This window comes from Esox lucius, chromosome 23 (assembly GCF_011004845.1).
Source record: "Esox lucius isolate fEsoLuc1 chromosome 23, fEsoLuc1.pri, whole genome shotgun sequence".
Lineage (NCBI taxonomy): Eukaryota > Metazoa > Chordata > Actinopteri > Esociformes > Esocidae > Esox > Esox lucius.
The window spans coordinates 8,313,351-8,335,527 of NC_047591.1; the positions used below are offsets into that span (position 1 = coordinate 8,313,351).

General features: G+C 45.1%; 1 protein-coding gene across 4 annotated transcripts in view; it reads left to right on the forward strand.

The window, feature by feature from the left end:
• tbc1d22a (TBC1 domain family, member 22a) overlaps positions 1-22,177 on the forward strand; it is a 133,400-nt gene that overhangs the window by 80,279 nt on the left and 30,944 nt on the right. For all 4 annotated transcript variants that reach the window (XM_034289965.1, XM_010886981.4, XM_010886983.3 and 1 more), the window contains one exon: positions 4,334-4,461. In XM_034289965.1, coding sequence (XP_034145856.1) covers positions 4,334-4,461 — 128 coding nt within the window. The remainder of the gene's footprint in view (positions 1-4,333; positions 4,462-22,177) is intronic.

Sequence of the window (22,177 nt, forward strand, 5' to 3'; positions counted from 1 at the left end):
GTCACTGTCCAAGTGCTTTAACTGCTGGCCCGATCATGGTAACTGGCCAACGTTAGTCTTCTTAATGTGTTCCTAGCTAAAAGCGGAATCCAACTCCCTGGGTGTAAAGGAATCATTTAGAGAGTGGGAGATGAAATGGACAGAAAGCAGACTGTGGCACCGAAAGTACACACTAATACTGATCTCTCTCTGTCTCAGTCTCCGTTTTCCTTCCCCAGCTATTGCAGCTGTTGCTTTCTTTTTATCTCTGTAATAAGTAAATACCAACTAATGGACTCCTGGGATGAACCCAGACCATTCACCATACCCATCTCTTTGTGTCTCTTCTGACCACCCCCTACAGACCATTGTCTAGTCTTCTCCTCCTCAACCTCCATTTTCTAGGCACTCCCACTCACGACAAGGTTTCAGAGCCAGACAAAGCACATGGACTGCCTTGCTCCTTAATGAATGCGGCCTCTAGGGCTGCCAGCTTCCTCGTACTGCTTGACCTCAGTGTGGTATGCGGTCAGCCATCTCATGCTGGTGGACTGCCTGGATAAACTCCTGGGCTTTTCAGACACTGTGCAGCTTGTGGGGATTTCTACCAGCTTGTTGTAGTAGGTCAGACCCAGTAGTGGTCCCCCCTGGGTCCATCAAGTCTCTCAGATCACTACTGTTTTGTATCTACACCGGGAAAGCCTGGTCCATGTCTCACGATTTATCCACTGGGAAATGTCTTGAGCCATCGATCAGGCTTTCACTCTCAGCTGGGTCTCCACATGCAGCTCTGGAAAAAATTAAGAGCCCACTGCAAAATTATCATTCTCTCTGGTTTTACTGTTCATAGGTATGTGTTTGAGTAAAATTAACAGTTTTGTTTTATTCTGTAAGCTACTGACAACATTACTCCCATATTCCAAATACATTTTTTATAATTTAGAGTATTTTTTGGAGGCAACCTGATGCTCACTGTGTCCCTCTGCCAGTAAAGCCAGAATTGAACCTTTCTTTTTTCATCCTGAATAGTTATTTTTTTAAATTCTAATTAACTTTGAGGTGCTACTTGCCCTGTTTTTGCCATCCAGCTGGTCCTATTACAAGAGGATAGTGATGACCACAGCAGTGGTTTTTATAATCTTCCTAGTTAAATTCGCTAATCAGTACCTCATTAAGTAAAATGAGGTGTGCCTGTGTTGGAATTTACACTGGAATGGAATGGCTGCCATACATGTAGAGATGCTGATTTAAGAAAAATGACCAGAGCTCTTTACTGACACTGCACACCAGGTTAGTTGGCTGGACAACATCAAAGAGCAGATGGAGCGCAGACCGTTGAACTGCAAAAAGAAGGGCCACTTGCGTCATTAGTGTCCCAGTATCGAGGTTTCAATTAAGTTTGCAACCTGAGTACGATATTCCCCAGCTCCCGTTTGAAGCCAGCATCGCTATTCCATCGACGGAACGATGCCAGATTACCATCCTTTCCTGTCCCGACCTGGGGCTACGGCGACTCCTCCGCTTCTTTACCTCATCCCGTCTAGACCGTTGAAATGCCTGTTACCGTTGTAATGCCTGTTACCGTTGTAATGCCTGTTACCGTTGTAATGCCTGTTACCGTTGTAATGCCTGTTACCGTTGTGATGCCTGTTACCGTTGTGATGCCTGTTACCGTTGTGATGCCTGTTACCGTTGTGATGCCTGTTACCGTTGTGATGCCTGTTACCGTTGTGATGCCTGTTACCGTTGTGATGCCTGTTACCGTTGTGATGCCTGTTACCGTTGTAATGCCTGTTACCGTTGTAATGCCTGTTACCGTTGTGATGCCTGTTACCGTTGTGATGCCTGTTACCGTTGTGATGCCTGTTACCGTTGTGATGCCTGTTACCGTTGTGATGCCTGTTACCGTTGTGATGCCTGTTACCGTTGTGATGCCTGTTACCGTTGTGATGCCTGTTACCGTTGTGATGCCTGTTACCGTTGTAATGCCTGTTACCGTTGTGATGCCTGTTACCGTTGTGATGCCTGTTACCGTTGTAATGCCTGTTACCGTTGGACCTTCAACATATCCAGGACTGGGATGCATGTGTCCTCACCAACACCTCTGCCGTTAATCCCCCATATGTCCACATATTGACTTTAAAAGGTTGGCTCTCACCTAACAAGGCATCCACAACTCCGGACCTAAGTGTCTGTCCATCCTCATCCTACACTCCTGCCCCCCCACACACCCTTCGTTATCCTTTCAGGTAGACTAAAAGCTGTGGCTGACAGTTCTTTCAATTGTGTGGGCCATTTGGCTGTGGAACTCAATTCAAGTCTGTGTCATTGCGGCATTTTAAGGCCACGCTTCAGAAAAGCTTTCAAGGACCTTCATTAATATTGTTTTCTACTGGGTCTGATGACACCCGTATCGAGTTTTGATCGCCTCTTTGTAAGTCTGATTTCAATAGCTTTAGTTGCCTGTACATTGTTTTCATTAGCACCTTAGGTGTGAGCAAGGCTTCTCCCCGGTCAATCCGTCAGTATTAGCTTTGTCCCTGATCTAAATCCACTTCGCCCAAGCCGTCGGAATATCATGCAAAACTTAAACCTAGTCTGCTGCTCTCTGCAGCTGATGTTTTGACTGTTGTTTGGCTTTCACCATGGAAGCTGTTTCAGAGGTTATGTATCGCAATTATTCACCGTTAATGAGGTTAGGCTTAAGTTGTTTTCGTGTAGAATAGCTAGTAGGGCTGTCAAAATTCCTCAAAAATGACGTTAGAATATTCCCTCTAAAAAGACACAATATTCGAACTATTCGAACATCTGGTTGCGCATGCGCATTTTGTCAATGACGCGCTTTTTGTCAATGATGCGCATTATGTCAATAAGAGGACAAATGAATACAAAGAGACATCAATAGACTACCTATACAAGTAGTTAAGTTGAAACATATTTGACAACGTATCACCTACACAAAAACAAGTAAATCAAATGATGACCAAGACCGCAGACCTCACGCTCGCTCGCTCAAGCACTTTCTCTCTCTCGCCCTCACGCTCTCTGTGCAATAAAGGTTTAAAATGAACAACAATTAACACACTTTGAATGCTGATCAAGAGTTTTGTGCAAGCAATATAAGGTCGCAACTATTGTCCCAAATATAGCAGGCTTCATTCAGTGATTGAAACAAATATTAACATTAATTGAAGTTTCCAGTAGAAGTAGACGAATATCTTTCAAACTAACCTTTGTTGAGCTGAAATGAAGACAGATTCAGCAACTGCATGGCCTATTTCTCGCTTAAAATGTTTTCAGAAACACGTTTCAGTGAACTATTTTTGTAAAATACAAGATCGTATTCTCAACGAGCCGCCATGACACTGTTGAAATTCTCGAGTAGCCAGACCCACATCACGCGTTCATCCAATCAGCTGCTGGTCAGGGGCGTGGAGCATCAACCATGGCTGTATGACGTCGCGACACCACGCTTCAGTTGTGTCGGACATATGGATCTGTACCGTCAGGCGCGCTAGCGCGCCCACTCGCAAAGCAGACAGCCAGACAACCTCTGCTACCGCGAATGTTTTTTTCCACATTTAAAAAAAAAATTCTAATATTATTTTTCACCTTCGAAATTAGTTTTTTTTAAAACTATTCGAATATATATTCGAATTTAGAATATTCGTTGACAGCCCTAATAGCTAGGTGATAATTGAACTAACAGTTTCCCCTCTGGGTGGTGTGCGTTCACACACGTTTGTGCACTGCATACAGTACACGTCAGATCAGGTGACATGCCAAGTGAACCTGTGAGGCGGACAGAGTAGGGGTGCCGGCACGACCCCCAAATTAAATACAGACCACTTACAGTATCTCAGCAAATTTTCTTTTATTTCTTTTTTACTATTTAGGGAAATGAAACCAGTTTAATGTGACAGCTGATGACTGTAGCAGTCCAACTACTAGGAATTGTGGAAAGTGTATTAAACCAAAATGTGTGGTGCAAATGAAAGTTCAACTGTGTTATCATTATCGCATTGGTTCAGGCACTTGGTGGCAATATACCTTTGTATCCATATCTCCCAGCTCAAGAGGAGAGGGACGTTGTTCTCAACACCAAGTAGGAAAACGGATGAATATTCAGGCTTTGGGAATTGGAGTCTGTGTCTGTTTAGCTGGTTAGACTGTATCTCCTTCTTGATAGGATGCCTGTCTCTCTTTGATAAGTGGATGTCCCCTGTAAATGTTTGTGTGTGTGCTGATCAGTCTCTGAGGAGAGTGTGGGGCGCGAGTCCATTATCGTTTGACTGTCTTTCCTTGTTTAACGTGAGTGTGTGTGTTTGTTTATTTGTGTGTGTGTGTGTTTCAGAAACGGTGCATCGACACATGCAGCAGTACGAAGTGGAATACCTTCAGTTTGCCTTTCGCTGGATGAACAACCTGCTGATGAGAGAACTGCCTCTACGCTGCACTATACGCCTCTGGGATACATACCAGGTACACACAAACACACATGTGTATGTATATATGTATGTATGTATGTATATATATAGTATCTCACAGAAGTTAGTACACCCCTCACATTTTTGTTAATTTTATCTTTTCATGTGACATCGCTGAAGCAATGACACTTTGCTACAATGTAAACTAGTGAGTGTACAGCTTGTATAACAGTGTAAATTAGCTGTCCCCTTAAAATAACACAACACACAGCCATTAATGTCTAAACCGCTGGCAACAAAAGTGAGTACACCCCTAAGTGAAAATGTCCAAATTGGGCTCAAAGTGTCAATATTTTGTGTGGCCTCCATTATTTTCCAGCACTGCCTTAACCCTCTTGGGCATGGAGTTCACCAGAGCTTCACAGGTTGCCACTGGAGTCCTCTTCCAGTCCTCCATGGCGACATCACAGAGCTGGTGGATGTTAGAGACCTTGCGCTCCTCCACCTTCCGTTTGAGGATGCCCCACAGATGCTCAATAGGGTTTAGGTCTGGAGACACGCTTGGCCAGTCCATCACCTTTACCCTCACCTTTAGCAAGGCAGTGGTTGTCTTGGAGTTGTGTTTTGGGTCGTTATCATGTTGGAATACTGCCCTGCGGCCCAGTCTCCGAAGGGAGGGGATCATGCTCTGCTTCAGTATGTCACAGTACATGTTGGCATTAATGGTTCCCTCTATGAACTGTAGCTCCCCAGTGCCGGCAGGACGACCATGACACTCCCACCACAATGATTGACTGTAGGCAAGACACTTGTCTTTGTACTCCTCACCTGGTTGCCGCCACACACACTATCTGAACCAAATAGGTTTATCTTGGTCTCATCAGACCACTGGAAATGGTTCCTGTAATCCATGTCCTTAGTCTGCTTGTCTTCAGCAAACAGTTTTTGGGCTTTCTTGTGCGTCATCTTTAGAAGAGGCTTCCTTCTGGGACGACAGCCATGCAGACCAATTTGATGCAGTGTGCGGTGTATGGTCTGAGCACTGACAGGCTGACCCCCCACCCCTTCAACCTCTGCAGCAATGTTGGCAGCACTCAAACGTCTATTTCCCAAAGACAACCTCTGGATATGATGTTGAGCATGTGCACTCAACTTCTTTGGTTGACCATGGCGAGGCCTGTTCTGAGTGGAAGCTGTCCTGTTAAATGGTTTTTGCCGCTGTGCTGCAGCTCAGTTTCAGGATCTTGGCAATCTTCTTATAGCCTAGGCCATCTTTATGTAGAGCAACAATTCTTTTTTTCAGATCCTCAGAGAGAGTTCTTTGCCATGAGGTGCCATGTTGAACATCCAGTAACCAGTATGAGGGATTGTGAAAGCGATGACACCAAATTTAACACACCTGCTCCCCATTCACACCTGAGACCTTGTAACACTAACGAGTCACATGACACCATGTGACTCATTGAAGCAAAGTGTAATTTCTTCAGTGTTGTCACAAAAAAAATACACACAAAAGATACACAAAAAGATACACACAAACACAAACAGATATATATACAAACACGCATACAAACATACATACACACACACACACACATACAAACATACATGTATTCTCTCACACACACACACACACACAGGCTTTCAAACAGGTTGTCCCGTTTCAGCCAGTAACAGTGCTATGTATGTCTGAGTATTATTCTCCCATTGTGTTCCTTCATGAGGTCCCACACAGTGGAGGTCATAGATCTCTGTCGGGTGTCTCCTTTGTCTGTGGCTGTCAGCAGCTCAGAGCAATGAGCCCCTGCCTCAACACTGCTGAACTATTACTAAACAAAAACCTCGTTAGCAAACCATCCGTCATCGACGCTCTACTTGCTTCCGTCCCTCCCCCAGAGAACGGCCGTAGCCGGCTTCTAATAGGCTGTCATAGGACAGAGAACGGGCCGTAGCCGGCTTCTAATAGGCTGTCATAGGACAGAGAACGGGCCGTAGCCGGCTTCTAATAGGCTGTCATAGGACAGAGAACGGGCCGTAGCCGGCTTCTAATAGGCTGTCATAGGACAGAGAACGGGCCGTAGCCGGCTTCTAATAGGCTGTCATAGGACAGAGAACGGGCCGTAGCCGGCTTCTAATAGGCTGTCATAGGACAGAGAACGGGCCGTAGCCGGCTTCTAATAGGCTGTCATAGGACAGCGGTGCAGAAGCTTTTGGGTCGACCCTCAAGGGCCAGCGTGGCTGCCGCTTTTCCTGTGCGTCCAGAACCTGGCATTGTGTGACGTGCCTGGGTCGATGACATGTCGGAGGTGTAAAGAACGGGCCCCCGTGTCAGCTCTGTTCACGCCTGCAGCCTGGTTTCTCCGCCAGTACGGCCTCTCCCCTCATCTGTGCTGTCTAATTTGTTTGAAGTATTACGTGAGTTCATTGGATAGAGACTGAGGTGAAATGCAGGAGGGGTCCGTGACCTTGGCCGTGTGCTCCGGAGTCCACCCGGGCCTCAATCCCCTCCCCCAAGCATGCTACGACACAGCACCGAGCCGATGAAGTCACTTTGGACCCGCAGCACAGTCATTCTTCCTCCTTAAACCTGAAAGCGTTTCCAGCCTGGTTTCTTAAACCCGACATAGTTTTCCAGCCTGGTTCCGCCTGACTCCCTATGTGAGGCAGTGCCCTAGCTTTGACCTCAGTCTTAGGGGTCTTAATGAAATGCGGTGCCTTGGTTGTGCCTTGCAAGTGTTGTTTCTATCTAGGCCACATCGCGCCTCCTCAGTGCTGCCGAATAAAGAGCCTGGCTTTATGGCTGACAATACATACAGTGTAGTTTTAAAGAGCGGACAATGTGCGTCGTGAAAGATAATGCCCCCTTGATGTAGGTCGTTATAGCGTGGTGTTAAACGTGGCCCTGGTTTATGGGGGGACCTTAAGTCATTGTAGAGACGGAGATGAGCTCAGCTGATAGATACTGTCAATGGTTCTGTGGTGTCAGATGAGGACAGTCTTTTTAGAGTGGGAATACCTATTCTTCTGGCTGTGAAATGTGGTCAGTTTACTTGAGCTGCGTGTGAACACACACACACACACACACACAAACCAGTGTCGAGGCACATCATCTCTGCTGAATTTTGAAAAAAGCTTTTTTAATATAGCTCTGGGGTGACTAATGGCTTTTCACTTCATCCTGGTAATCAATGGCTCGCCGGGACCTTGAGTTGTTACGAGGAGTGGAGAATTCAGCCGCTCGTTTTAATACCAGTCGACTCAGTACTGTCCAGCCCTGTTGTTGAGCTACGCAGGCGTCCTGTGGTCTGGACGGGGTAACCCGGGACCTCCATAAAGGACCCTTTCAGTTAGTTCACTGTCCCTGCCGAGAAGGTAGGACCGAAAGAGAGGAGCAATAGTGTTAGATGGAGATGGAGAGCAATAGATCGGTCCGGCTGTGTCTTTTATCCAGTCAGACTGCTGAGGGAGCGTTGAGAAGATGGCCTCCTGTTCTGCGCGAGCGTGCGGGGCTCCGGCGATGGCCTTCTGTTGTTGACCTGAAGCTGTGCAGAGTGCGGGCTGTGTTATGAGGGGGGAGATGGAGGGCAGCCCTCTGGACCTCTCCACCGGCTGTATTGATCGCGGTGCTTGTTGACGTGTACTGCGGCGTGGGCCTGCCCGGCAACGCTTCCTTATAGGAGTCAATGGCAGCAGGATATGACTTAATTACTCCCCATTGATTCCCGGTAAGAGCACGTGCTTTTAGGGGTGTACTGAAAACACACACACGCGCACGCGCGGCGAGCGAGGCGATGATGGGTTATTGGCATGTCGGGGTTTTGAGGACGCTGACCCTTCCCTCCTGACAAGTGTGTTTAATTGCCACGGCGACGCTGTGGTGGAAGGTCACCATGAGGGGAGGGCGATGTAATTGTGCGCCAGTATACACTTGTTTTCTTTCAATTATCGTTTGACTCCCTGTATTGACCAGGAGGGAAGGAAGCACGCACGCACGGGAGAAGTCAAGGCTGTAGGTTTTCCGGGAGTGTCGTGAAACGTCGCGGCGAAGCCAAACGGTGACGGAAGCCTATTAGTGGGCTGAGGTCACTTGGCTCACGGTGAGTGGTTAGCCGGCGACCTCCCACGGCTCCGCTCATAAAGTCCCAGTGGTTTTATGAAGGCTTCTAAACTCCCCCAGGTAGGTGCACGTTCCCGGCCCATTAACCCACGGCGCCGCTGAAAAGGCCTCAAAAGTTCAGCTTTTATGAACTCGGCACTCGAAAGGCCGCTGCCCACCAAGAGTGAACTGCAGATAAAACCGAAGTGATTTTCTGCTGGGTATTATTGGCTGTAAATCGCACCCCGCCACGGCCGAGACCGCTTTCTCCCAAAACACTTACGAGCCCCTGCTCTCCCAGGCAGACGCGGTCTGAACGGCCTCTCCCACATCTCCAGATGACGGGTTATTAGAAGGAATAACTGTCCAGACTTTGTTCTTTACTTTGAGTTTTTGGAGGTGTGTGGAGTGATTGACTTGAGTGGAGTTTTTCTATTCAGTGGTTGAGAAGGCATCGAGCGACCAGAACAGGAATTAAACCGTGAGTGGTTGACCTTTGGGCTATCAACCACTGTTGAGGTATTCTTTTAGTTCTGACCCTATATTCTGCCTCTCTCTCTTCACGCACACACACACACATGCACACACATGCACACAAACAAAAGCACTCTGAAATTCAGCCAGTTATGTCCTGTATAGTCTACCTTTCTCTGCCACACACTCCGCCAGCTAGGACTGTACAGTTGATTCAAACAACCTGTCTACTGGAATCTGACATCCACTCAACGTACCCCCCACCCCACCTCACACACACACACACACACACACACGTTTGTATATACACACAGAAACGCACATATTGTGCTATCAGCTGCACATACACCCACACACTCTCTCTTTCTTTGAGAAAATGTCAGGCACTATATCCGTGGACTGAGACATCCTGTGCTTTCGGTGCTCTCCGATGAGTCGCTCCGCCATATCCGAGGTTGACCTCAAAGAAGAGCCAACCCACTTCACATTCAGCCTGAGGGGGACATCAGCTCATTATTGTGAGCGTCTTTTTTGTCTTTGCCCAAGCGTAACACATGGTTTATCGACCAACCTGGCCGTTTCTTGAGTAGCTAGCCACCCCGCTCTTTACCAGCAGTGGGCGGTATCACATACAACTTCAAATGCAACTCGTGCTGGTTTATAATCGGATAGTTATCGTCTGCAGCATCGCTGTGACACTGCGGGTTTGAGTATTATCAGCGAGGCAAGGAAACGCGTCGCAAACTAGAGCTGAAAGCCTGAAGGATAAGCTTATACTAGACGAGCTTGGCTGAAGCCATCAGTCTCTTGTATTTTTATTGTCGTCACTCACACAGTCAAGGTTCCCACATCAGTGTTAGCTGTTCTTCTTCAGAGCTGAGATTGTATTGCACATCACTCAAGGTTGCTTGTAAACAAAAGAAAGCCTCTGTAGTAACCCAACATCTGAACTGAAGGCTCTGAGACTGACTTGAAGGAAAGAACTGTTGTTCTCTGGGAGGGGCAGCGATTATCATACAACCAGAATATTTAGACTATTTCATCACTAGGTTTTTAAACAAATGGACAACCGAGATTGACCTCTGACTCCAGAACTCAAGTGTCACTTAGTCAACATAACTCAAGAATTCAATGTTATTCAGACATGACATTGAATATTTAAGGCATTTAAAAAAAAAAAAAAAAAAAAAACTAACACCCCCCAAGAGTGTCTTTATTCTCCCCAGCAACACAGTAACTCTCTGCATTTCTCTACTTTGTCTAATGAATATTTCAACTACTGTGCCTTCTGTGGTCGGTGAGACGACACCAAACTTTACATCTGGTTGACTTTCTGTGGATGATGTTTGCATAGGAGACCCATGCCCTCCTCGTCCTTTCTCTGGATGATGTTTGCTTTGGAGACCCATGCTCTCCTCGTCCTTTCTCTGGATGATGTTTGCTTTGGAGACCCATGCCCTCCTCGTCCTTTCTTTGGATGATGTTTGCTTTGGAGACCCATGCCTTCCTCGTCCTTTCTCTTTGTGTTGCGTTTATCTTCGTCAATGCCTTCGCTGTCTTCCTCTTCAGACTGTGAAAGCTAACATTCCCCAAGGCTGCCCTCCACCTCTTCTCAAAGCTTTCTTTGCAGAGAAAATTGCATTGCATTCATGTCTCAGTGTGAGTGGCTATGCTATCAGGCACACATTTCCATTCTGACCCTAGGAGTGTTTAGACAAACCAGAAGCTGAAACTGTCTTTAGTCGTGAAGCCTAGGTGAAGTCTGAGGGGAGTTGCTTTTGTGTTTCCAAACAGGTGGAGCATCAAATGGTGTAGTTGGCGTCAAAGAGAGCATATGTCTGAGAGTGTGTTTGTGTTTGCGCACTAGACCCTGTCTCAGGGTTGGGATGAGGTATTATTACAGATGCATTTCAGCTTTAACCTGTGTTGTAACTCACCTGTGGCCGCCAGTCCTCCCACTCGGGTCGTCTCAGCTCTGCTCACCTGGCTGGTGATGCGCGCACACACAGACACACACACTCCCTGTCATGGGCACACAATCCACAGGTGCTATTATAATGCCAGGCATTATTGTTCAATTACGGTGCGTCGTCCTCCATGATTATGGGCCGCTGTCGTTGCTTAGCGAAAGGCCTTACATGAGTGTGTGAAGCTTTGTATAATAACAATGATCTGCCACATTAATTCCGGTTCACGTAGTCTAACCACGTTTACATGGGGGATTACCTGAGTTATGGCTCAGTTAGTGGAGCGTGACCCTTGCCACAGCAGAATGGTGGACTCGATTCCCAGGACCACCCGTTTGTTAAATGTAGGCACGCGTGGCTGGAGGTCACTTTAAAGAAAGGTATTGTTATTCTATTTATCAGGTGGGTATCTGCCAAGCCATACCTATTGCCACCCTGTGGGGGTGGGGTGGGTCGGCCAGTCTAGCTATCTTTCTCAGTAAGGATCGGGCCCTCACAAGCCGCCAGAACTGCTTCAGTGCGCCTTGGTATACATTCCACAAGTCTCTGGAACCCCTGGAGAGGTGTTCAGTTTGGTTGAGATCTGGTGACTGTAAAGGCCATAGCATATGATTCAAATCATTTCCGTAGTCATCAAACCATTCAGTGACCCCTCGTGCCCTGTGGACGGGGGCGTTGTCATCCTGGAAGAGATCCGATAATTAACCTTCTTTCAAAGTCCCTTAGGGCCTTTCCTCTTGCCATCTTGATCCAAAATCATGGTCAACTGGGCCAGCCCAGTATTTTTTATGAATGCCACAGAGCATGATGGGATGTTAATTGTTTAATTGTATCATGCAGTTCACCTGTATGGAAGCATCTGCGTATTTCTCTCCACTCATTTATTAAGCTTTTTCCTGACATTTTTCACCTGTCTGTGTGTAAACTGTGTGTATAAATATGTAAACACACAAAGTAAGAAAACATATGTGTAAAAAAACCAAAATGAGGTGAAGAGGTCAGTCAGCTTGTTTTTATTAACAACCAGTGACTTTTGTTGGTTAGTTTGTCCATTGACAGGGCCACTGCCTATTGGTCTCAAGCTGATCCTGTTGTCTAATGTAAGTTTACTGCAGTAGCAGTCCCAATCTTGCTCTGATAATGTATGGTTATATTCTGAAAACATAGTCAAAAACAAAAACCTTCACTGTCTTTATCACTGACTCTAATCAGATTAGTGTTACTACTTCTATCTGGAACTATTGGTTGCCATAGCAGCTTGGAGGTGTTTTGTCCTCCATGATGGTCACGGAACTCTTGAAATAAGGTTTGAAAACACATAAACAGATGAATTGCATGACGAGTATGGGATTTTTGGATTTTGAATGAATGGAAATGTTGGACTTTTTTACCCTCCCACGGTTGGACCCATTTTATTTCCATTTGGTCCAACAGCTTTGACATTAAAATGCAAAACACTGTTTTAAATAATTCATCTATACAGAGTAATGCCTACATATTTCAGTAGTATCTACAGTAATGGGATGTTACTGTAGCCCCAGATTTCTCTGTGTGAAACGTCCTCTTGTATGACACCATTCCTTGACTAAAAAAGGAGCACGCCAAAAGACATTCCTATGACTCCTTAGGACAAAATTTACATTTCAGACATTTGGCAACCCAAGTGCCAATTTGTTTTTGTAATAAATTCACGTCTTAACATTTTCATTCCATATACACGTGTAGCGTCCTGAAATAAGTGACTGCTATGCTGTGTGCCGGGCCTTTATTATGCAGTTCAGATATTGGTTGACTCCTGTCACTGCTGGTACTAGTTACATTACACACATCTGTGACAATGTCTACAACTGCCCCTTGGGATGCTTCTCTGTGTGCATGTATGTGTTTGTTCGCATGTACAATCACACATGTAATTGGGCTTCTGTCCTGTGCGTGTGCTTCATTAGAAGGTCTGGGGTCTGGCATGGCATGTAGAGTCCTCTGTGTTTCTTTGGTTGTGGTTCTACTACAACTAATAAGTGTAGTGTCAGCCGCTACATTATGCAGCGATGCTCCCCAACAGCAAGGGTCACGTGGGAATTAGCATAGGACCTCTGTATCAAGCCTCGTCGTTAAGGGGTGGCAGGTAGCCTGGCAGGCAAAGACACTGGGCCAGTAACCAAAAACCACAAGGTTTCAGGTTTGAGTCCATGAGCCGACAAGTTGAAATGTCTGTTCTTTTGTGTAATGGCTGGTGAAAGTTTACGTTCTTCTTTACTACTTCAGATGTCATTCTTTGTGTGACTCGTTAAATGTCTTTGTTTGTTTGAAACCAAGGGATCACTGGTAGGATTCATATGCATTCTTCTGTCTTAGTTATCAGACCAACAAATGTATGCTTGATGTGTGCAGAGAAAAGCAGATCAAGCTAGGAGCAGCATTAGATGAGAGAAATATGTTTCTAATTCATATTTGGACAACGGGTGCGAGAATGAATGCAATTGATTGATTATTGATTTTTGGAATAGACAGAGCTTCATTGAATGAAATCGTCCACAGACTTGGTGTAAGAAGTTTATGAACGATTGAGTGATCTGTCCAATGAAACAGTTCGTTTGAACAGCTGGTACTAACGAGTCCTGCGCTATGATCACTTGTAGCCTTCCTTTGTGCTCCTCCAGTTCATTGATCAGACCGACTCTTTGTTTTGTGGACCCAAAGAAAAAGTACATCAAACCACAGGCAGCAGTAGAAAAGAGAACGATGCGTTCAGAACTAATGGTTGGATGCATCGTGCGAAGAAAGTATGCAAGGAATTGATTATAGAATGCTCCAATAGACACAGCTTTTGTGGAATCAAAACATACACAGAGCCTTTGTTCAACAAACCGGTGAATAAAGCATGGGGAGCTTTGTGCTGTTCGTTTGTGCTCATCAGAGTGGCAGCAGTGAGGAAGAAGCAGTTCACAATCAAATCCAGTGGCAACCGCAACTAAACCTTGTTTAAGATGTCAAGAAATACTCTCTGTATGCTTACCAGCCATTAATGTACATTAAAGGCCCATTTACAGGTGTCCGTAACAAATGACAATTTGCTTTTAGATTCATCGTCAGTATGTTTTTTACCGGTAGGAGGTCCTACTGGCTATGTGCATTGCTGACTGAGAATACAGGAGCAGATAAAGTTTTGGTCACACCTACTCATTCAAGGATTCTTCTTTAGTTTTAGCATTTTCCACCTTGCTCAATAAATAAAATATTAGTAAAAGCATCAGTACTATCTATGACCAACCTTGTCATCAAATATTGGACTGTATCCTACAAACCTGGTCATCCGCAATAGGACTGTATCATACAATCTGTCATGTTTCATTCAGACCAACAAGCATTGATGCTGGATTTGCATCAGAGATGAATGTTTTTACAGTGTAAATAATTGAAAATGGCAGGTTGGATTGCATTGTGGGACACTTCTCACCGATTCTCCCTGTGGCTACTGAGGTCTGAAGACAACATCAAGCTCAAAGTGTTTTGGAGTTGTATGAGTGCGGATGTAGATAGTATGTTTCTGTACGTCTTCCCGGCATCAAAAACAAGAATATCAGAATATTTTTTTGCCGTTTGGATGCAACTAAAAACATCTCACACTGGGACCAAAACAATTCTACTATCACCAGTAACAACACCTGTTTGAGAGAGAGCACCATGTTACATACCAGGTAAATAACATAGGCCAGGGGTATGGCCAATGTGGTGTGTACGCTGGTGTACAGCACCCTTCTAGTCCAGGAAGAGATTCTCCTTATCAAGTGTGAATAGAAAATATCATTTACATATTATGGAAATGTTATTTAAATGAATTTGTCATCAGGACAATTGTTGTAGTCTAAACAGGCTCCTAGTCATCAACTAGACCAACGTACTGTTAAACAGCTTGTTCTCACCAGGATGTTTATTTGCTTGAGTCACTAGACTCATAAGCACTTATTGGAGAGATGCTTCTTTTTGAGTCAGGCGTCTGTTTTCTTGATGTAAACGCTTTTGCTCAATAAAATGTTTATCCAATTTGCTTTTAAAACTTACTGAAGTTGTGTTTTAGCTTGGGGAGCGTGGTTCATTCCATACATACTAATGTTAAGTGTTTTAGTATTATAGTATATACAGTATTTTGCCAAAGTTCTAGACCACACAAAAGATATAATGAAGGAACATAAACACACTGAAAACTAACAGAAATATCTTATTTTTTTAAAGCAAATAAGTATTTTTGTGGCCTCCTTTTAGAACCCAGAACTGAAGAAATGTCTTAATGCTCAGATGAATAGGTATATAGCGTTACACAAGAGTCTCACATGGCCTAACACAGTATCACACTGTATCACATTAGCCTAAGGGAACAAATGCATTACGGCAGTACCTAATTTACAGCCCTGTTAGGCCATTGGTAACATTACAGGGGAATGGTCAGAAACTTGCCATCTATCTGAATGTCTTGCCGAAAACACAGTCCATGTTATGTTCCAAATGTATTCTCCATTCTCGTTGTTCTACTGGTCTTTTCCAACCCACTCTCTTGCCTGAGCCCACAGTTTTCTCTTCCCAATCCACAGGGCTTTCCTTCTTTTACTTTAAAGCAGTGGATTTGGGTATTCTGAACTGCGATCATGGGCCACACGCTCTGAAGGACTTGGCCACTTTTTGAGTAATGAGCACACAAGCTGGCATGGAAAGGACTTCCGAAGGACTTCAGGGGCTTGAATGGGTTTGGTCTAACCAGCTGTGATGACTTCTGTTATAATGTGGTAGCAAGGCTCGAGCTCCCCCTGGCAATGCTGACGTGACATCGGTATGAGTCTCCGGCCAGGACATGAGGGGCAAAGTCGAGTTTCCCCATGTCTCTCTATAGTCAGGCTGTCATTCATTCATCGTTTGCGGAGGCTGACATCGCCACCCATTTATGTCTTGCATTTCCGTCACGTCTCTGACAGCCCCTTCGAAGACGATGTAGGGCTTCAGATTTGTCCCGTCCCCTTTAACTGCCAACGCCGCTGTTAGATGGCTTTTTTCGTGATCAGTCTCTTTGAGGGCCCGTGCGAGCGCCTCTCGCGTCCACGCTTGTTGAGCCGACCGTAAATAACTGCACTGGTGTTTCATCCATGCTCATGATGCATTATCTTGTGTCGTGGCATCTTCCACGCTATGAACTCCACATGGGACACCAGGTCTTCGACTAAGTGTCAAAAGAGTTTTTGGGCTACAGCAGTGTGATGTTTGACTGAAAACCAGTTGCGCTTAAGGAGTTTGTTCCGCTAGCCAGCGCAGTAACGAAGTCAGAGGCCTAGCTGTCATTCAGCCCTCGTTACTCTGGCTGCTTCTCTGTCAGTCCGGGCCTCTCCTAATCCTCCTCAGACAGTCTTTCCACCATCTTCCTTGAAGTTCAACCTTTCAACCCTGCTTTTCTCCCACACGTTTGGTATCCATTCCAAAATCCCTGTCAGATGCCTTTGGCCAGATTTTTCTCTGCTAATCACTTATTGAATTTGGTTATCTAATGTACTTTTTTGGGTTTCTCAATGTTAGCATCATGATTATGGGAATATCAGGTGCTGTGTTAACCTTTCATTCACACCCATAGTTGAAACCAATGCTTATTTCTGAAATCTATGACGATTCCTGGCGGTTTTAAGGCCTCTCTTTATGACTCAGCTTTTATTAAGATTTTACAATAACCATTAACAGTGTGACTGCAGCCTACTGAACCTGCAGCAGTAATCTGGGATGTAAAAGGACGGCTGACCTCTTGAACTTTGCAGACTCTGTTCTACATAGATGTTCCAGTTGCTCTCTGATGCCAATGGATTGTGTATGAGCATGCCAAAGGGAAAGGCAATGTGTGTGTGAGTTTAGCATTTGAGGGAAGTTCATTCATTGTTTTGTTTTTTTCATCCACCCCCACTCACAAACACCCGAACCACTGTCGTCGTCCCCCCCGTCCCCCACACACACACACACACACACGTGCGCGCACACATTCACCACTCTCCCTCCCTGTGCCACTCATCCCTGACAGAGGGGTGTCCAAATTATCCTTGTTGCACAGAGCATGAAATTAGCAAGTGGCTCAGTGTGAATGCATTAGCATGGGGTGTTAAGGAGCAAAAAGCCCCTCCTATGCTCCTCTGGCGCAACCAGGAAGACAGAGTGGGTTTTCGCACTACCTTATATTTCCTGAAATGAAGCAAAGATTACCTGAGCTGAGAGATTATTTTTTTGTTCTATAAACCTGTGTAAATCTCATTCTCGATGCGCTACCTTCTGAGGTAACCTGTGGTACTTTATCAAGAGCTCTTTCCACCCTTCCTGGCCTTGGTTGTTTATATGCAGATGTTACAGTGCATCACTGATCAAACTTGCTCAGGAAAGGTCAGCGGGAGCTGGGGAATTTAGTGCACAACATACTTTCTATTTTTGCCAAAGCATGGCATTATTGAAATAGCAGGTGCCTTTTTTTTTTTGGGCTGACCAGGAATGTTTATTTCGTGGGTACTTTTCGGAGGACATCTCTACCCATGGACTGCTCTCTGAACATTTTCAAGAAAGGCTCGCGTTGATAATTCCTGTAACTAGTCCCAAGAACATTTAATTAAATTGAAAGATAGGAATTATGTTTTTTGCCAGACCAGTGACAATAATGTGAATTTCTAGGGTTATTAAAGACGAGGGAGAGCAAGAAAATGGCAGAACTGTTATTACCCAGTGTAGTTAATCATAGATACATACACTTCATATCCATTAGAAAAAGGTGCCAGGGCACTGATGTGGTCCTATTCAAGTTGCTGGAGGCTCAAATCCTTTGTTTCAAGCTCCAATCCTGTCTTGGCTTGTTTTTAAGTAGCTGCCAATTAAATTGAAAGGTTATGTAAATTATGTAAAATAAAGCACATTTCTCTGTTTCTTTGTCCTCTGAAAAGGGAAAGGGATTTGATAGACTGGGTGCATGATGGGTTTCCAAACCGCTTCATTGAGAAGTGCCTACCTGTCATTCACTCTGTCCAGGCCAAGGTCTCCAAAAGGGTCACGCGGAGCCGTGGTATCCTAGCCATACCACCGCCCTGGCTACTGTATTGGAATGGATCGCATGACGTCTGCCCTGCTCGTTCGAGTAGTTGTTTGAAATGTAAGAGCGCTAACTCTGGGATGGCCGACATTTGTTCTGACTTTCCCTTCGTTCTGTGTGGTCGACTGTGCAATCATAATTTATATCAGTAATCCAGAGAGGGTGAGAGCGAGGGAATGAACGAGAAAGGTAGGACAGGGGAGGAATAATGTAGATGGATGGAAGGGTAGAGGGGGACTGCACAGCTCGCAGGCCGAGCCAGGGAAGGAGAGAGGGAGCGGAGGAGGGAGACGGAGTGAAAGAGAGCGAAGGATAGAGTGCTGATAGTATCCGCAGGGCACCAGACAGCAGCAGAGTGATCCTAAGGGATGCGGCCCCTCGCCCCCAGCCTCTTTTCCCTTCCCCTCCAGGCCCCACGGGGCCTCCTAATGATTGGCTGTTTGGTGACACAGAGAGCCAATCCCCAACAGGTACAGCTGAGGTTAGAGGCGGGGTCAGCCACACTGCCCCAAACATCAATACTTAATCTGTTCTGCTCTCTATAAAAATCAGACCTCTGCCGCTTCACTCACTCCATCTCTCTAGCTCTCCTCTGGAGCTCTGCTCTTTGGTTCTCTCTCCCTTTCACTGCTGCTCCCGCTTACTCTGTCCCCCGGCTTTCCCCAGGTGCACTGTTGGCTAAACACCACAACCACTGCTGGAGAACGCTGTCTCTGGGGCTTTTAGTGTTTGTATATTGTGTTTTTCAATACATACGTTCAATGAACCAACTGCTTTTTACCATTCTACGGAAGCCATATGTATATATGTTTTGCGATATTACTTTTAGCAATTTGGTTTGTAAAGCACGTTAGTAATATACTTAACAGTATGTAGCATTATCTAGTAACAGCTGTTTAATGAAAACCAACTAGGTCAAAGTATTTGTCATAGAACAGAAGCATTAACACTTATATCATGTTAGACATTGCGGCCAGGTGTTCAAATCCTCCTCACGGCATACCAACCCTGACCCGGAGTCCCACAGAGGACAGGGCATATGTCCCAGCACTGTGTTGAGTCCAAGGACTGACCTTGTCACGTCGCGCTGTAGACTCCTGGTGGGTTGGGCGCCTGCAAGCTCTACTGAGTTTATTGGCCAGAGAATGCGCTTCACGGATGCAATGATATCCGTGAATACTTCCTGCTTGAACAAGCACTGTGATATGAAGCAGATCAGCATGGCGACACGTCTCGATGTTGGAATATCCCGAACTTGCCGGGAGTATCTATGATAAGGCATTGCTGGGTCACGCTTTAACGTGAGAGTCCCAAATCTTTTCTGTGGATTCATTACAGATTATCTACTGAATGTCAGTAATATTTTAAATATCTACTAATACTATCCCTTATCCTAACCTTTTTCCCAAACATAACCATTGCTTAAACCTTATTCCAACCTTATAAGCAGTTACTTATTAACAGATGGGTTTGTTGATACATTACTATCTATAGAACATCTACTAATGGAAATTGGCACTCTCAAAATAAAGTACTATCCAATGCTGTAATTGCACATTGGGAATCACGTAATTCAAAATAAATACAAATAATCAGATGAGGAGCTCACTATGACTGCTTCATGGCGGATGTCATGCTTACTATCCCATCCTTTATCTGGAAGGTCTGCTTGCGTTAGAGCGTCTGTTGGGTTGGGCTGGCCATTGTGAACTATACATGGATGGTTGTATTGTCTGATTTGACTCTAGCCGAGGGAAGATAACATACCATTTCACGCCTTTCATAATTCAGTAATTAGACCGCTCACAACCACCAAAACTCTTTCATTACTTTATTGTTCTTAATTCAATCACTGTCTTCACCCTCTTAATCATTATTCAGTCTATTTAAATTTGATTGTGAATTCACAAGCACGGTTATCAGTTCCTTTCACCCTTTTATCATTTTACAGAACATCATTCTTTCAGTGAGGAGAGAGCCTTTAGTAGTTGGGCAGAGATTTTTTACAGTGGGGCACCATTTCTGATGGTCACTTAGCTAGTAATACAGTAGGTGTTGACAAACAGCCAAACATTCTCTGAATTTTTGGTTAGAGAAATATTTTTATGTTGCTTTCAAAATGTCTCCCATTCTAGCTTTAATCCCTCCATCTCTTTATCCTGTTGCAATACTGCAGGCATGCTTTGTCTGAATCTCATCAGGACAAATCATTTGTGTGATGGCACAACATAATGAACACATTCATTACCAACAACACGTCATGAATGCGGACCTGATATTGGTCATTTCTTTGCTACATACAGGGACATTCAGCATGTCTGTCGGTCAGCCGCTGTCAACACAGCCCGTGCCTGTCTCCTTCAATACTAGGCCTGTGACAACATGACGCAAATAAAATTAGGGATGGAGCTGTGAGATGGGAATCTGGTTAATAGGGGCACACTGAAACATAGTCCTCGTTATCAGCCTGTGTGTGAACTGTACCAGTCTAAGATTGAGAGCATATGCAACCCGATTGAATTACGTCTCAGTCCAAAGAGTGAAATCCGAATGATTGGCATATATCATGAGAAAACACTGAAGCTCTGTTGTTTGGTAGATGATTTGCGTTTTATTCTTGAGGTGTCTCCATGCCTTTTGGTCAGTCAGCGGTTGGCGGTAGAGTTGGGGGAATACGGAAGGGGTTCTGCGAGGATGTGGTTGTCCTTTTCAACAGCAGAGACACTCCTCCGAAAGGATGCGAGTTTCCCCTTCCTTTTCCTGATTCAAACTTCTCCCGTTTGACTTCTCTCAGAGATCAGTTCCATGGGGAAGCAGTTGGCTCACTGGCCTAATCTTCTAACAATTTCTGCGTTTTTTTGCAAATGTTGTTTGCTGTGGTATCTCCAGAGACAGACCGCAGTAGTAGTAATGTTAATTAATTGGGTGCTGTATTTATCTTTTATCGCACGTATCCAACGTGTCTTGTACAAAGGTGTGAGTTGAAAATGTAATTGTCCTGGAATACCCTTGGAGAGTGGGGTCACAGCCAGGAAAACAGCCATTATTGACAGTGACCCTGGAGCAATTTAGATTAACTGAACAACACTTTTTACTACATCAGCTGAAGGATTGGGTTAATGTCCTGACACACTTAACCGCTAAGCTACCTGCCACCCGTATCTCCACATTCTGTCCGTATTGGCGGGGAATATACGTGAACACATTAGCATCCAACTAGCAAGGAAGAAAGTGAGAAGGAGGTTGATGTTTTAACAAAGGAACGGCGGGTGTGGATGTATTGGGTGGGGTTGTGGGGGGGGTTGAGTGAGTCTGAGGTAAGCTGTTTGGCGATCATACTCCCAGAAGTGTGTGCCCCTGATCGTGTGAGAGAGCGAGAGCAGTACATGTATCTGTAATATCGGACAGATAGGATAGTTAATATAGTAATCAAAGCCTGTAGTGTGTGTGTGACTGCCAGCCCTCCCATCAGCTGCTCAGATTAAAGATGTGAGGTTAGACCAATAGGCAATCATCAGCCAGACCATAATTCACCACGCGCCACGCTTCACTTCTCTCTAGCTCTCTCACTGTCTTGGTCTCTCATTTTGTCTCTCTGCCAGTCGTTCACTCACTCTCCATCTGAATCTTCGGTTCTTCTTTCACAGTACATCTTTTTTTCTGTCTGTCTTTCTCTCTTTGATTCTCTTTCTCCTTCTCTCCTTGTCTTTCTCCCCTTCCACACAGTCTCCTCCCCTGACCTCTGTCTGTCTGCTGACTGAGTGATTGACAGTGGGGATGAGGTGTGTCATTTGACACAGCCTCTGTCTGTGTCAAATGACCAGTCCCCCTCCTCCATCTCTCAAAACCACATGACCTGTCCCCCTCCAACTCCATTTCAACACCACCTGTCCTTTCCCCATTCGTTTCTTCCTTTTCTCTTGTAAAGACACATCCTCTTTGTAAAGTAATAACTAACAATGTGTGCTCTGACTATAAGTGGCTGCAGATAAGTGTCTGCTAAATGACTGAAATGTAAATGTAATGCAAGACCTTTATTCCATTCTGGCCTACATTCCAGACTATACATGTTGGCTAGTTACAGACACATCCTCTTTGTAAAGAAAATGAAGAGGTCTTGTACTTCATATCCATTAGC